The 15,308-nt window shown below is 42.9% G+C and overlaps 2 protein-coding genes across 5 annotated transcripts in view; one reads left to right on the top strand and one right to left on the bottom strand.

The window, feature by feature from the left end:
- ZDHHC13 (zinc finger DHHC-type palmitoyltransferase 13) overlaps window positions 1–11,599 on the top strand; it is a 41,491-nt gene extending 29,892 nt beyond the window's left edge. Inside the window, exon 21 of one of the 2 annotated variants that reach the window (XR_004240688.1) lies at window positions 11,019–11,599. The gene's annotated coding sequence lies outside the window, so the exon portion shown is untranslated. Of the gene's footprint in view, window positions 1–5,170; window positions 9,386–11,018 lie in introns of those variants that run through there. The other variant, XR_004240687.1, reaches the window with a different exon arrangement.
- E2F8 (E2F transcription factor 8) lies at window positions 2,726–14,671 on the bottom strand. 3 transcript variants are annotated; one of them, XM_032111539.1, is made up of 14 exons: window positions 14,611–14,671; window positions 14,258–14,367; window positions 12,701–12,976; window positions 12,233–12,389; window positions 10,838–11,143; window positions 10,039–10,200; window positions 8,441–8,578; window positions 7,925–8,134; window positions 7,293–7,377; window positions 6,553–7,036; window positions 5,524–5,742; window positions 4,583–4,712; window positions 4,169–4,485; window positions 2,726–3,460 (listed from the first exon to the last, which is right to left on the bottom strand). In XM_032111539.1, exons 2-14 carry the CDS (start codon window positions 14,294–14,296, stop codon window positions 3,287–3,289), a joined length of 2,697 nt encoding a protein of 898 aa, XP_031967430.1. In that variant the 5' UTR covers window positions 14,297–14,367; window positions 14,611–14,671; the 3' UTR covers window positions 2,726–3,286. The 3 variants fall into 3 exon arrangements, with proteins under 3 accessions (XP_031967430.1, XP_031967429.1, XP_031967431.1); XM_032111540.1 differs by lacking the exon at window positions 14,611–14,671 and adding an exon at window positions 3,993–4,055 and having other exon boundaries at window positions 3,379–3,460; window positions 14,258–14,450; XM_032111538.1 differs by lacking the exon at window positions 14,611–14,671 and having other exon boundaries at window positions 14,258–14,450.
- Window positions 14,672–15,308: the final 637 nt, after the last annotated feature.

Here is a 15,308-nt window from a genome sequence, read left to right as displayed (position 1 = left end):
GGAGGGGAGGGGAGTGAGAGTTTCAGGGATCTGAGCAATGCCATTGCTATCACCAAGCTGAAAATAACCTCTGACAAAAGCCTGGCATTTTGTTCCCTTATGTCCACTTGTGAGTAGGTGGACAACAATGCAGCCCCTCGGATTACACCTAAAGGACATTCCTGACTGCAGCCTAACAGATCAGAAATAAAGATAAAAGTTTTATATTTGCTCTACTGCATTGCTTAAATGTGAATCAGAAAATAACAGTCCCTGAAATGAGGATTTATTTATTAATGTTCACTTTGCCAAAAGCAATTTACCAAAATAATTGTTAAAAATAATAATAAAACCTGTTTGTATCAGGTTTTATTAACAGCAGTTAATAAACTGGAAAACAACTGTTTTAAACTAAATAGCATTTCATTCTACTGAGCCCCGTGGAAATGGATGAGGCTGCAGATGTGTTAGAGATGTGGGCAGTAAAGTATGAAGCATTTTTTTACAGGGTTTTATTTTAAGGGCTTTAAAGGTTTAGGAGCTAATTCTCACTTTCTGAACAGATGCCTGAATTTAGCAACTTTGTTCAGGATCTTGGTCTTGGTTGTGTAGGAAAGGGCCGATCCCAGGGGTTAAACACCAGAACTCTCAAGATGAAACTCTTGACTTGGGGACTTTCATGGAAGCATAAGGAAATTAGATGTCTCCAGACTGCAGGATTTAGGGGTCTGTTAGCTGAGGGTGCTAAGAAAACTCTTAGGAACCTATAAATGTGTTTACTGTTGAGTCTGGCAAGGTTTTTATAATGCAGAGGTTTTTATAAGGTTTTTATAATGCACATCCTTGGTGTAAAATTGGAGGACTGTTTTTTTTCCTGAGCAGAGGAGCTGGACTCCATCTCTTTTTGGTTGTTCTCCCCAGATAGTTAATGGAACTGTTCTGTCAGATAAGGCTAAATGCAGAGGGGACAGTGCAGTGTGTGTGGTATGAGGGTTCCTTGTAAGAGGGCAGCGAGAAGGGGTTGGGGCAGGCCTGAGCTCCCTGTTGGAGTACACTGGAAGCACTGACAAGCTTCTAAAATCTTTGTGTTTGCACCCTTGGTGACTTAGGTTAGGACCCCTGACGTGTGAGAGAGATGAACCTTCTCTAATCTTCACTCATGTTTTATAGATCGTGTTCTTAGATGGATCTGCACCATAACCAACTGCAGGGAACTTTGCAGAAAAAGGTTTTGCCCCCAAATGTAATAATTTTCCCTTTGGTTTTGGCAGAGGATTTAAGGGGAAAATGCAGCTAAACAACCTTTAGTTTTCCTGGTGTTGGCTGCTGCTTAATTTCTGTGCTACTGTGTGCCCTGGCAAGGATTGTTGAAAGGCTCTTTAGAGCTCCAGGGAACAGCTGGATCTACACAGGTTAGTTGGGATTACCTGTAATTCCGGGTCAGCTGTGGTTAGCAGGGCCTGGGATAGGAAGAAAAGACTCAAGATGTGCAACTGGAGTTGCACATGCATGAACTGGAGTGGGAATGTAGAGTTTTCTATAAATCAAAGGCAGGGATTAAAAAACCCTGCCTGAGAGCTGGAACACAGCGACTGAAAAGCAAAGCCAGCCTGGGGATCAGAGGGACTTTTCCAGGGCACATCAGGTACTTGGGGCACGTTCCATGGGAGGTGAGACAGGTGGGAAGAGCAGGGACCTGGGCTATCACAGACAAATGCAGGGCTTCTGGGGCATGAGACCCTTGGAGCAGAGAAAGCAGCAGTTTTCACCCTGAAAAACAAACATACAGGAAGAAAAGTGCTGGTGAAAAAGCAACTGCAGTGTGTCAGGAGCCAAGGGACACTGGACAGAGAGTCAAAAGATATGCTCAGCTTTCCAAAACAGAGCACCATGTGTGAGAAGACCATTTCACCAAGACTGATTTCTGTAGTTTCTAAGTGTGTCAGCTGTGGTGTTCAAAAATGAAAAGGGTGGTTTGTTTCCATTGAGTAATGCAAGTTTCTAAAACCTTTGCCTTTATATTTCCAGAATGAAATTGATAGCAGGTGTAAGGAACATCAGTTATCTCCTTGGAGAAGAAAAATCTATTCAGTGCTCTAGTGACAATTCTTCCCTCTTCCAGCTTTTATTCTTTTCCTCTCCTTTAGGAATATTTCAGTAGTGATCCTAGTCTGTCAGGTGTATTTTGTGTTAGAACTTTGCACAATTAAAGAGCAGACAAGTTTGTTCTACTGTGGCAGCTGTTTTAATTATGGGGTTTTTATGCAGTCTTGGGCTTTGCTACCATTTCTCCTATCTCAGTTTGGTCTACCAGGTACATTTCACCTGAGAAAGCAGATATGCTGCATTTTTATTTAATTTGTTAGCTATTACTTGTTAGACGAGTGTAAACTGCACCAGGAGTCTTCATCTTTCTTCCTTCAGTGTGTAAGAGACACTGCTGCACGTATTTAAATTCAAGTGCTTTGATTTAACCTGACTGAAATTTCTGTGACATTGGGACACACTTTCCTGAATGCTCCAGGGTGGTATCTTACTTCCTAAGAAGTTCTAACTTGTTTTTAGGAGCTGTAGTATCTACTGATAAGAGTCCAGAAGTCACATTGAGTTACTTAATTCACTTTTTCATGAAATACCATTTCCCCCCCTTCTTTCAGAACACAGCAACACCTGCCTGACAAAAAAGAATGAAGAATATACAATGTATTACTTAGGTAATCTAATCTGATCAAACAGAAGAAGTCAGTGTAGAGTTTTATGTAGATTTAATCTGAACAAATTGATTTAAAAATACAGTATAAATAATTCTTAACTTATATAAAAATTGATTAAGAAAATTTGGGGGTTTTTTTGTGCTTCTTACTAACTTTACAAAAGAGCATTATTAAACACAGAAGCAAAACATTTTAACTATGGCCTTTTTGTTAAGACATAAAATATGTACACACTCACAGTACTTTTTTTTTGGTGCAAAATATGTATTGACTGATAGACTGTACCTTTCTGTACAAAGACAATTTCATCTTACTTTGCATAGAAGAAATCAACACACACTCACAAAAAAACCCACTAGATACATAACTTTGTTGTTAAAATACTTCAGGTAAGCCTTTTGGAAAAATTATTAGGCATTAACTTTCTCCTTAAGAGTCAGTTTTATTTTCTAAAGCATTAATTAAGGCTATTCCAGCATTGAGGTCTTGGCAATACATGTCCAAACCATTGTCCATCATACAATGCCAGACGTGTGCAGTGTGTTAGCAGTAATTTTGCCTGCTAACACAGTCAGCAATTCCCTATCTCAAAATTAGTCTTCTGAAACTTCAAGTTTTCGTTGAGGAATATATAGAGTTCCTTGAGAAATTCTCTGGGTACCATCTGAGTTTGCAGAGAGTGAGGGTTCTGTGTTTGGCCCTCCTGGTGTGCGGAAAAAGTTTTCTGTAACTGCCTGAGGCTCCTGAGGTTCCTTTGGAGCAGAAGGCTAAAGAGAAAAGAGAAAGTTACTTTCATTTATGGGGGAATAAAAAGTAAATTCTACTTCTAAGTTTCTGCAGGATGTTAGCAAACTTTTTTTTCCCCCTGAAATTTAAAAACTTAACTTTTTACTGAGAAGGATATACCTGCATTCCTTGATTTATATATATATAAAAATACATAAAAATATGGTTTCTCTAATCCCCTTCTTTTTTAATACAAACAGGTATTAGGCAATAAGGTATTACATAAAAGATAAAGAAAAACTTCCAGTGGGGAAAAAAGTATTTAAAATCCTGTACAATCCTATCCTATTGAAAGAAAAGCTATTATTAAACACAAGAATTTGAGAGTAGATTAGGGAAGTAACAAGAAGTAACAAGAAGGAAAGATAAAGTAACAAATGGACAATTTGTTAATAAGCACAGTCTCAGATCTATGTAAAATCCTCCCTCTACAACAGTTGTCTCTTCACATCTTGTCATCTTCCAGCTGGCTCCACTTCCACCACAAATAAGTCACTTATCTTCCTCGCTAACCTCTCATTTCTACTGTACTTAGGCTGGCCTTCACTGCTAGCTCTTTTTGGGCAGTGCTGATTTCTAAAGATCAAAAAGAAATGTTTATTTATAAATTTTACCTGCTGTAAGGGAACTACTGCATTGTACTTCCCACTCAACCCACCATGGTCGAGTTGCAATATATTTCAACTCACCTTCCCTTCTTGCACATTTGTGCTTCCTGAGCTGTGGCTGATATTTTCTGATTGGGAAGAGACTGGCACGTGCTGAAGAACAGGATTTGCAGGAACTTGCACACCAGCAGGTATTAGTCCTATGTGTTGCAGCATAAAGTTCAGAGCTGAAGAGCTTGGATTTGGGGCAGAACTGGTACTGCTCGAATTGAGGCAGGAGTTGCTCAGTACAGGTGCAGCAGCTATAGAATTTGGTGACAGCATTATGTTCAAGGGTGTTATATGAAAAGCAGGAATATTGACTGTTTTCAGTTCTGAGGCTGGCATTGGAATGACACCTGAAACAGAAACACCAAATGTTGACGGGGATTAGGACGAACTGGCCCCGGCCCCTTGAGCCAGCCCCGCCCCGTGCCCGTTGCCCTGGACACTGACCAGTGATGGGAGAGCTGTAGGCTGTGTGCTGCAGTGAGCACACGCCAGCCTTCTCTTTATTGGAACACTCTGCCTTGTTGCCATGGGTGCAGTGAGTCAGAGGAATAAGATAACCAGACGGAAAAAAAGTCTGAGAAAGAAAGAGACAGCACACCTTTAGCCCAAACATGTAATAAACAAACCCCAAATGTTTTCTCCAAAGCTGCAACCCCCCTTGCCTTATTCTTTATCCTCCATGTCTCCAGGATCCCATATCCCATGCCTGTACTACTTTCTGTCTGAAACGAGACACAACAGACTCAACGACATGCTCTTTCAAGTAAAACCACACAGAAGTCAGCTGGCTCCATTTCCAGCTGATATTCTTGGTGGGGAACTGGAAATCCACCTGGGATTAACACAGTGCAATTTGACTAGATGGAAAAGAAATCCTGATACTGAATATTTTTTTTCCAGAAGAAACATCCTGGACCCAGTAATCATCACATCACATAATTCTTGGATTGTTTTTCATAAAACAAATATTGGAAGACAAAACTTTTGCATTTACACATTCTGTTTTTGTCATCACAACTGTTCTTTATCCAGGTTCTCCACAGCAATCAGTCTTAACTGCGGAATACTGAATTTTACTGATGAAGAGTTTTGTGTGATCCTGTTTCAAAGCATTTGACAGTCAGTATATGCAAACAAAGGACTGGGGAGGTAAGGGATCTCAACATTGCCCTCAGCTCCTTACTGTGACCTTCATTCCAATGGAAACCTGAAAGCCTCTTTATGTCCTCTTAGAAACAGAAATCCTACATTTCTACAAAATAAGGTTTTAAAAGCACACTAAAAAGAATCCAACCAAAGACAACCTGTGTAGGTGTAGTTTGTTAAAGTTATGTTTCTTTTGCAAAGACTCCAAGTAGTGTTTTCCCGGGCAAGACAAATCTTACCTCAGGAGCAGGAATGGCAAATGTCACAGGTATGTCTTGTTTTGTTTTGATTTTATCTTCATCTTCTGGAATATTTTCTTTTATACATTGGTCACAGCAACTTGCCATGTTTTGATCTACTGTTTTGGTTTCATTCTGTCTCTCTTCCTGGACATTGTCCATTCCGTGATTAGTTTGTGAGCTGTTGGAAGGTGGTTTCTCATTCTTAGTGGATTCTCCCTTTGAAAAAAGTACATACAGAAAGAAAGGCAGATGTGGTAAGGCTTAACATTGTCAGTTACAGCCCTTTCCTCATTCCCAAGTTTGTGCTATAAAAATTTCTGGTCACTGAGATAGCCAGGTCCATGCTATCACCTCTTGTTCCTTCCCAGCTAGGATGTTTGATAGCATGTGCTGTCATAACACACCCATAGCATATGATGACTGTTTCGGCAAGCCAAATTTGCAGCAGATTATAATTTACAGAGATGCTAAACAATCAGCAGCAGAGGAGTAGAAAGCAATCCAGCCCCAGTCTCTCCATATACATTATCTGAACCTTTTATTCTCTTCATGTGCTCTTCTATTATGCCTACAACAACTGGGTGGAAATATTTAGAGGGTATCAGGATTTTGGGACGTTCCCTGTCCAGTGAATTTTATATGTCCACTTTCCCTCCTACACCTCTAAAGCCAAGAATGGATGGCAGCAAGTTTATAGAATCCTAGAATTCAAGGGACCTTAAAGATCACCTCCTTCCAACCTCGCTCTCAACCTGACCTACTCCAGAATCATACATAAATAGGTACGTTTTGACATAGTGTTTTGGGAGTTGTTTTATTTTCACGACACCTGTACACTTTGTCTTTTTAGATACAAACCCCAGCCCCTCAAGCATCAGCAAGCACAGCAAATGAACACCATCTCTTCAAGCCTGATGTTATTTAAAACGCCCACACTCAGCGGCAGGCTCCTACATCACTTTGAAAATGAGTAGGTGGCAACATCACTGAGCTATAAAATGGCATTTTAAAGCTAATTTAACTTACCGAAGAAGTATCAAGGCTTTCCTCATCACTTTTACACCTTTTAATTAAATTATTCTCTGGTGATGCTTGTGATCTTTTAAGGCACCGCCGAGATGAAGTTTCTGATTTCGTATCGGGTCTTTCTTCAGCTGCCAAGGACTTTGTTGGCTCCTCCACACCTCTCTGGGCGTCCCCTTCCTCAGAGGTTATTTTATTTAATACTTTGGAATTATTACTCTTAATTCCAGTTACGTTAGCACATGGCAGAGGCTGCAACATGAAGCCTGGGCTGTAGGTTGTCACAGTGTGGGCTTGGGAAGGGTGCAGATATATTGCATATGAAACCCCAGACTGAGGATGAGGTAGGATGACTGGTGACACCGAGCTGTGGCTCGAAGGGCACACCCCGAGGGGCTGGCTCAGAGCTGGCTGCTGAGAGGGTTCAGGCTTGGGGACAGCCTCAGGCGAGGACAGGGCACATTTCATTTGCACCTCTTCTGCTGTCCTTAAGCAAAAAAACAAACAAAAAAAGCCCAAATGTATTTTAATGTTAATTTTTAATGAATGCCCTGACAAATTATCTACTGTAATACAAAGAGTTAACATGAACTTGTACTTCTCAATCCGATAAAAAGAAAATAAATGAAAAAAAGGGATTAGTGGTTTTTGCAGGCTCTTGCCCCACTCGAACTGAGCTTAACATTAACTTAAAGGCCAGTGACATCATAAAGCTTCTCACCTTTAAACTTGTGCAAACTTACTTGGATTGTCCTTCCAGCTGATGTTTAGTGATTGCTGGAAACTGAGCTACTGTATTGGGGAAAACTGGTAAACTTTGATAAGTACCTGGTTGGAGGAGAAAAACAAATCCAAACTGTTAGTACATCAAATTCAGAAGTTAAAATTCAAAGTTAATTGGAGGAGACTGCGTTATGTAATGTAACATACACATTTAATGAGACAACTTATCCTCAAACTCAGCCCAGATTTGATTTGATCAACTGGATGACAGCTTACATCAAACAAATTTTAAAGGCCCCAAAGAGAATCCCTAGCAAGAACATGAACATTGACAGATAATTTTCTGGCCATTTTTTGGAATACAGAACTGCTTAGATAGTATGTTCCAAAGCAGAGTTTCTACAACAAAGCAGGTTCAGAGAAGATCCAATATTCAGAGATTCAGTGATTCTACCCTAACAGAAGGTTTGTAGACATTTCTATATTTCTGACAGTTCTAAAGATTTATTTTTTGAAAGGAGGCACCACCACACATCTGCATGTCTTGTGAGAAGAAGGCAAGCCCAAATATTTAATGCAAGACTTTGTTTTCTTCTGACTTAAAAACAAAGGCAAAGAAGTTATAAAAGAAAAATTATAAAAAGATACATACTGGCACTTATTTTAACTGGGCTGGTTGGAGCAGACTGGATCTTCCTTCTGTCGTTTTCTATACTCTTAACTAATTTTATTAGAGATGAATGCCGAGTGAAGTTTTGCTTTCCTTTTGAAGGAAAAAGGGCTTTTGAGCACTGCTCTTTGGAAGGGATGGATTCTGAAATAGGTGGGGAACAGGTTGTAGAAGTTGCTTCAAGTTTCGTATCTGAAAAAGAGAAAAAAAAAGAAAATACATACCATATGCCGATTCGGTAATTAAAAGCAATTATTTGAGCCTGACTTATAATTCTTGAAGTATCAGCAGCAGCAGCAAACATGGAAATTCAAGAATCTCAATATGTGAACATTCACTGTGTGCAATTAGATACTGGCTGCTGTGCTGTTAAGGACAGTGATGCGACTACTAAAAGATTTTCTGCTTATTCTGTCTTTTGGTCAAAAAATTCTAGTAGAGAAAACAAAGAAACGACCAATATCATCAGCAGAACAAGAGGAAATGACATACACTTACCCTGAGTATTTGGCAAGACCTCAGGACCTGTCCACTTAAATGCTGGTTTTCTACCTCTCTCCTCCGTAACATGAACTTTTTTGATAAGCTTGAGGCTGCTGAGAACATTTGCTATGTCATAAAGTCTTCTAATTTTAGCTGAAATTTTTAAAAAAAAAAGGTATAGCAGTTACAATTAACAAGTTAGTATGTATCAGATAAAGAAATGTAACACCCTTTAAGCAGCTGAAAGGAAACAGCTTTAAAGAAAATTACAAGAACAATTTTGTGGAACTGGTATTTATACAATGAAATAACATTGTGATACAAAGTTTACATGTAAAATAGAGCAACATAGATACAGATCTAGAAGACACTGCAAAGTTTGTTAAGCTAAATACCGAAAAAAGAACGTTTTCAAAACAAGTCAGTTTCTGTGCAATGATCAAACCTATACAAATCCTGTAGTAAAAATAAGTAGACTAAAAGGCAGGTACACACATGCAATGGCAAACGTGGGAACTGGAGGGAAGAGAGACACTAAAATCCAACAGGATAATCATTCTGCATGTCTTCCCTGTCTCTGGGTTGAGCTGTTAGGGAAAAGTTTTAGGCAGAAGTCAATTTACAGGTGAGTTCTAGAGCAAAGTGAACGTGTTTAGGCCAAAACTGATGCTGAAAATACACAGTCTAGCAAGTCATGGAATTTGGGACTGTGCTTCATAACCAAGAACATGGTAAAATATGGGATTGACACCTGAAATACAGGCAGATACATGGAATGCCCTGAAAATGCTTTTAGTGTGAGATGGGCTCTTCTTATGGAAGAACAAAAGCAAGCAAAGCACCCCTACTGAGTAGCCATCCACCCTCTCTTGTGGTGCTGTGAGGCAGTGGAAAGGAAATAATGAACTGAAACCAGCAAGGATCAGTATTTGCATAGATACAATTCCACACACACACACAAAAAAAATAGCAACAAAAACCCAAAGAAAAACCCAAACAAGCAAAGGAGTCTGAGAATCAAGGAACAGACTAATTTTCAATGAAACCTGCAACTATCCCTCAAAAGCAGCACATTTTAAATTATTATATGTGTACTGACCTAGACCTAGAAATACCATTTCATTTGAATGGAGAGGAAGGGGAGGAAGCGTGCAGGGAACTGAGAGAAGGGTAAAAGAATGAAGAAATAATTGGCAGTTAGAGCGCAGGGTTTCATTTCCTCTGACATGCAAGTTGGTCACAGGACTTTTACAGAATTTCTTTAGATTTCTACCATGTTAGTTATGTGGCCAGAACACAGATTTTGCATGATTCTGGGGCATCTTTGGTGAAATGATGCTGAAAACTTTGACAGGCTGCTTAAGGAAAGAGAAATTGTTACCAGTATGGAGCCTTGTGACATTACTTCAGGAGGGAGGATTTAATGGACTTCTCCTCTCAAGTGGGTATTATGTACACCATTTATGTACACAAATTATAAACCACAGAAGGTGTTTAGTGGGTTTTTGGAGGCTCAAATAAATATTTGCAGCAGGAAAAATAAGACAGTATTTTTCATTATATGAAGTAGTACTGGGATAATTCATTTAGCTTACACTTGCTGTTGTACTTACTTTTAAACTTGCTTTTATCTAAGTCTTCTAACTGATCTTCTCCAATCAAGATTTTAGCAGCAACTTCAAGGCTCACTATTTGAGGTGTTGATACAAGAAACAGCATCACAAATTTCTGACTCATCACACGTAAGGACTTGTATTTCCTGCCATTCACTGATGCTGCAGCAGACAGGAGAAAGGATTAAAGTATTCAGTGACACACCAGCTACAAACATAAAACACTGAAGAAATTTGTCAGTAATAATAATTGTAAGAACAACACAGAGACTAGGCAGGGCCAATGTTGACTCCAGAATCATGTTTCTACATGACAAGAAACAGATGATTGGGTGGATACCAACTCCAACTACAAAGAAGAAAAGGTGATGTATCCCACATACACATTTCCTATTGTCTGACAACTCGTACTCTTAAGGTGCTTAACCCGTAATTAAAATTTCTTCCATGAATCAAAGCTAAATTTATAAAACAAAATCAGTAATTTATGTTTCAGGTTTCTATAAGATTCAATAGTAACTTCTGGTTTCTATAATAATTCAGTGGTAATGGCAATTGGATTATACGTTGGTGTATTTGATAGTTTCGCCTGATGTAGAAACAAGTTACAAGAACTGAATGAACAAGATAAGTGAGAAAGTGCAGAGCACTTTTTCTCACCACAAACAGTTGTGGTGCCTTTGGGGCAGTACCATCTCAGAAAAAAAAAAAAAAGAAGGCAAATAAATGTTTTTTCCAAGTTCATGGAAATTGATCATTATAAGAACACATTATTCTTGGCATTATAGAGAATTATTACCAGCACGAAATTCCACTCCTGGGAGCTCGACAAAAGACATTTCTGACTGCTCACTTGAGCCAAGAGAACTTGCCATTTCTTCATTTCTTTCCCTGTCAGGATCGAATTCATGCTCATACTCTCTTTTCTTGATCATCTGGATTTGCTGTATGTATTTGTTCTCTTCTCCCACTTTTTTCAGGGCCTGCAGGGTCTGGGGGAGGTTGTGGCGTCCGTGCCAGACGTATCTGTTCCTGGCCAGGCGGCTCACCATGTGCAGGCTCTCCAGCACGTTCACAATGTCATAGATGCGCCTGCGCTCCACGTCTGCAGAGGAAAAGATGAACCTGACATCTCTGCTACATAAAATATGTTCACCCATGCATTACCTGCAGCACAGATTCCTGTCCTCCCTCTTCATATACTTCTAAACCATTTTTGCCAATTCCCTGTCACAAAAATTTCTGAAAATAGCCCCCACAGGTCTTGCCAGCAAGGAAAACAATTCATTTATGGAAGGACTTGATGTTTCAGAGTTATACTTGGCTTTCAACATTCCTCGAGAAATAAAACTTACTGTTGCCAGAAGAGCCATTACATGGGTTTCGATCCAGCTTTAGAAAAAACAGAGCATTTTTAATTATTCACTGCACTGATTTTAGACTATGTCCTTAAATAACCTTGAAAATTCATGATAGGAAACTGTTTTATAACTTCTTTTTATATGTTATTTTATTAGCACACTTGTCTCATTTGTCTAATAAACTCTTGGTTTTGACCAGACATTTTCTAAAAGAGATGTCCTTTTGTACAGAGTATAAAAAAATGTAAATCATACCGATTTAAAATTTTTATGACTATTATATACTATTAATAGTATATAAGCTGTAGAATACTGTAATTCCATAGCCTTTTGATTTAAAAAAGGTTCAGCTTGATGTTAGAAACACAGACTCTGCAGAAATCATTGGTGCAATATAAAAGTAGTGATATAAAATTAGAAAGTTAAGTTATCATCAAGAACAGAAACCAGTTTCTTGCTTTGATGTCATGATCGGACAGGAAGCTGTGGGCTCAGTTTGAGAAATGCTAGTTCCTGCTGCAGAAATCTAATCACTAATCTTAGTCCTCATCTCTGAGCCCAAAAAACTACAACTGGTTATTTGTGATATCAGCAATAATTTAGATGTTTAATATGGAACAACATTCAGAGTTTCTCAGTTCAGTTGACTGAGGAAATATCAGCATCTTAAAAGAACTGCTCTAGGCATGAGGAGTTTAAAACTGGGTTTAAATAAGTTTGAGAGAACAGAGTAAGCATCCAAAATTGTATGAAGCAAAAATGTAGTAATAAAAATGGCAGGTTATTGGCAAATTTGCATGAAGAAATATTTAATAGGATGAACACCAACTTACGTAGCTCTTCAGTGACTTCATCAAGGCAAATGTAACTTTTCTGTGAAGGGCTGGGGTAATCAGGATATCGAGCTAAGAATTTGTGACACAGTAATCCGAGACTTTTCTCTTTGCGGCTTGGCTGAGACTTTTCGTTTTCATCCCCCAATATGTGCTCCTACATGGAAATAACGAAAAGAGAATGTGAGATTTTTGACAATATGTAAACACAGATATTTAACAGCTTTGTAGTGAGCACTGTCAAAGGGCCAGTGTTCTCCCTTTGTCCTCAGCAGCTCTGAAACAAAACCAGAACATTACCTGTTCCATGTACCTAGTCAATATCCTTACTTACATTTGGTAAATGTTCCAAAACCAAAACTTTAAAAAAAAATCTGTTATGTCAATGTATAATTTTTTATACTGAATAAACAGCCTTCAGCTAACTTAAAAAAAAAAGAAATAAATACAGCCAACTTTACCACATACCTGCAAACAGTGTTTTGTCTGTAGGACCACACTTGAACTGTCTGACAGTTGCCTTCCCTGTTCTCTGTTCCTAATCTCAGGACTGGCTGCACTAATCAGCATTTTCAGGTTGGAAGTAGGTGTCCATGGATCTGCTGGAGGGGTTTCCTTAGGTTTTGGGGGTGTGGTTAGAGGCTGACAGTCAGGCTGTCTCTCTGTCAGTACCAACTGTGAGGTAGCTGCTTGTTTCAAAGGGGTTTTCAGTACGTTTTGGCATGGCTCAGAGTGCTCATTTTCCTACACACCAAGAAAAAGAACAACAGTGATATTAAAAACCAGAACGACAGTGATATTAAAAACCAGGTGCACCATGATCCATTTATCAATAACAGTCAAAGGGAGATAAGAGATCCATTGCATTTTTTGGGTAGCTCTGAGTCAAGGGTTCCGGTCCTACTCTGAACCTATGAGCCCCTTCCCTGAAACCATTTCTGTGCCTGTAGCTTAAGGCTCAGGGCCCGTGGCATTTATTCCTCGGGTAATTTTCCTTTTCTTTCCTCTGAGGAAAGTACAATCAGAACATATGTTAATGCATAGTGGAGAGCTATAAATAATGGCTGAAACCTGTCATGACCCGGGAGCAGGTGTGATGCCCCTTATAAATTCTTGTTGGGCTAAAGAGACACCAGCCCACATGTCAGGGAACTCTTATCCTTTATCATATAATCGCCTTAACTCCGGCGACCAGCCCAGTATATAGTAGTCACAGAAGTGTTGGCTAACAAGCTCTTTTACAGTGAACTTTAACAAGCTCCCAACTCTCGCAACCAACTTCGGAGCGGAGTAAGGGGTGGAATGTGATCGCGGGGCTTGCCGAGATAGAACAAGAGAGGAGAGGCCAAAGACGGGAAAGTGAAGGACAGGGATGCCCGGGCGGTCTGGATCGGGGGCCGACAGGAGCTCGGGACCGATCCAGTTCCTTGTAGTTTCCCTCTATTCCCCCTTTTACTTTTCGCGCCGTGTATCCGCGCATGCGCGGTCAGCCCCGCGGAGCCCTCCAAGGAATGGGTTTGGGGTCTGTGGTGGTCCTGGAGCCCCTTCCACCGAGGTGCCCGGGGCTCCAGGCAGGCTTACGAGCCTGGAATTGTGAGGGAAGCGGGCTCGGGCCAACGCCGCCCCACCTCCGCGGGACCCTCTTCCAATCGCAACTTCCCTGTCACAGCGCCACAGAACGCCTGAGACGAACACGCTTTAAACATCATTATACCTGCTCCTCCACACACCTTCTATTAGGGAAAAAACAAAGAGGAAAGGGGAGGCAAGAAGAAGAAGTGTTCTTTACGGACTCGGTGGATAAAGGTCGTGAGGATGAAGTTTCAGGAACTTTTGTCAAGGACAGAAATTAGAGTGAAGGCAATACGCGCTCGGTTTCTGCCATCCCGCGGTTTCTACGCGCGATCGTTCCCATCGAAGCGGTTTCACCCGCAGGGGGGCTGAGCGCGGCCAGCGGGGCTGTCACCGCCCCGCGGGAGGCGGCAGCCCCAGGGCTCGGCTGCTCTCGCCCACCGGAGGAATTACCTTGTCGCCGGCCCCCATCTCCCCGCCCGCCGGCCGCATTCTCCCGCCGCCTCAGGAGGCGACACCCGCCGCTCCCGCCGCGCCGCTCCACATCGCAGGTCCCGCCGGCTCTGCAGGGCGGGAGGAGGAAGGGAGGCACCGTGACGGGCCGGTTCCCGCTGCCCTCCGCGGCCGCCGGGCTCGTCCCGCCGCCTCCCGCCTCCAGCGCGGCCCGCGCGCGCCCACCGCCCAACGGCCCCGGCCCCGCCCCGCCGCGGCCCAGCACCGCCCATCGGCCCTGTCGGCGGCGCGTTTAAACACAGGGAAGACGCTGCCCCCGCGCCCGCCCGCTCTCTGGCGCTCTCGCCGCGCACCCCACGGTCCGAGAGCGCCGGCGGCCCCCGAGAGCGGCGATACCGCCGCTGTCGCCCGCCCGGCCCCGGCCGAAGCGCGGGGCCGCTCCCGGTGCCGATTTGAATTCAACGCGCGGAGCCGCCGCGGGCGGGTGGGGCGGGAGCGGCAGCCAATCAGCTCCCGGCGCTGCGCCCCGCGCGGCCAATGGGAGCGCGGCGCTGCGCGGCCTCTCCCTCCTCCTCCCGCTGCCGGGCGAGCGCCCGCGGGTCTCGGGCCGGGGCTTTGGCGGGTTCCCTCCCTCGCTCCCTCCCTCGCTCCCTCCCTCGCTCCCTCCCTGCCTCCCTCCCGCCCCAACGGCCGCGGGGTCGCGGGGCGGAGCGGGCGGGGGCGCCGGGCGGTTTAGCGGAGCCCATTTACCCGCCGCTGCCGCCGCCTCGTCCTGTCCCGTCCCGTCCGTCAGGGGCCGCTCCGCGCGCCCCTCGCGCCTTCCCCCGCCGGCCGCGCGCCCCGCGCGGGCCCCGCGCGCCCCTCACGGGGTCCCTCCCGCCGCTCCGGCGCCCCTTCGCGGGGGCCCCGCGGCCGCCGCGCCCCTCGGAACTCACCGCGCCCTGTGCTCGAAACACCGCAAATTGTGCTCGAAACACACCGCACTTTGCATTTAAAACACACCGCACTTGGCATTTAAGACGCGCCGCACTCCGTGTCCGGGCCCCGGGAC

This window comes from Corvus moneduloides, chromosome 6 (assembly GCF_009650955.1).
Source record: "Corvus moneduloides isolate bCorMon1 chromosome 6, bCorMon1.pri, whole genome shotgun sequence".
NCBI lineage: Eukaryota > Metazoa > Chordata > Aves > Passeriformes > Corvidae > Corvus > Corvus moneduloides.
The sequence above is the reverse complement of the archived record's forward strand: the minus strand, read 5'-3'. Positions and strand labels throughout refer to the sequence as shown.

Bases quoted from the DNA above. Each gene is read 5' to 3' on its own strand.
- E2F8 (XM_032111539.1), bottom strand. From the start codon at position 14,296: ATGCGGCCGGCGGGCGGGGAGATGGGGGCCGGCGACAAG. The intron at 7,378-7,924 runs GTATGTATCTTT...TCCTCCAACCAG, and splicing joins CCCAGTTAAAATAAGTGCCA to GTACTTATCAAAGTTTACCA. The intron at 5,743-6,552 runs GTAAGTTAAATT...CTTTTTTCAAAG, and splicing joins AAAGCCTTGATACTTCTTCG to GGAGAATCCACTAAGAATGA.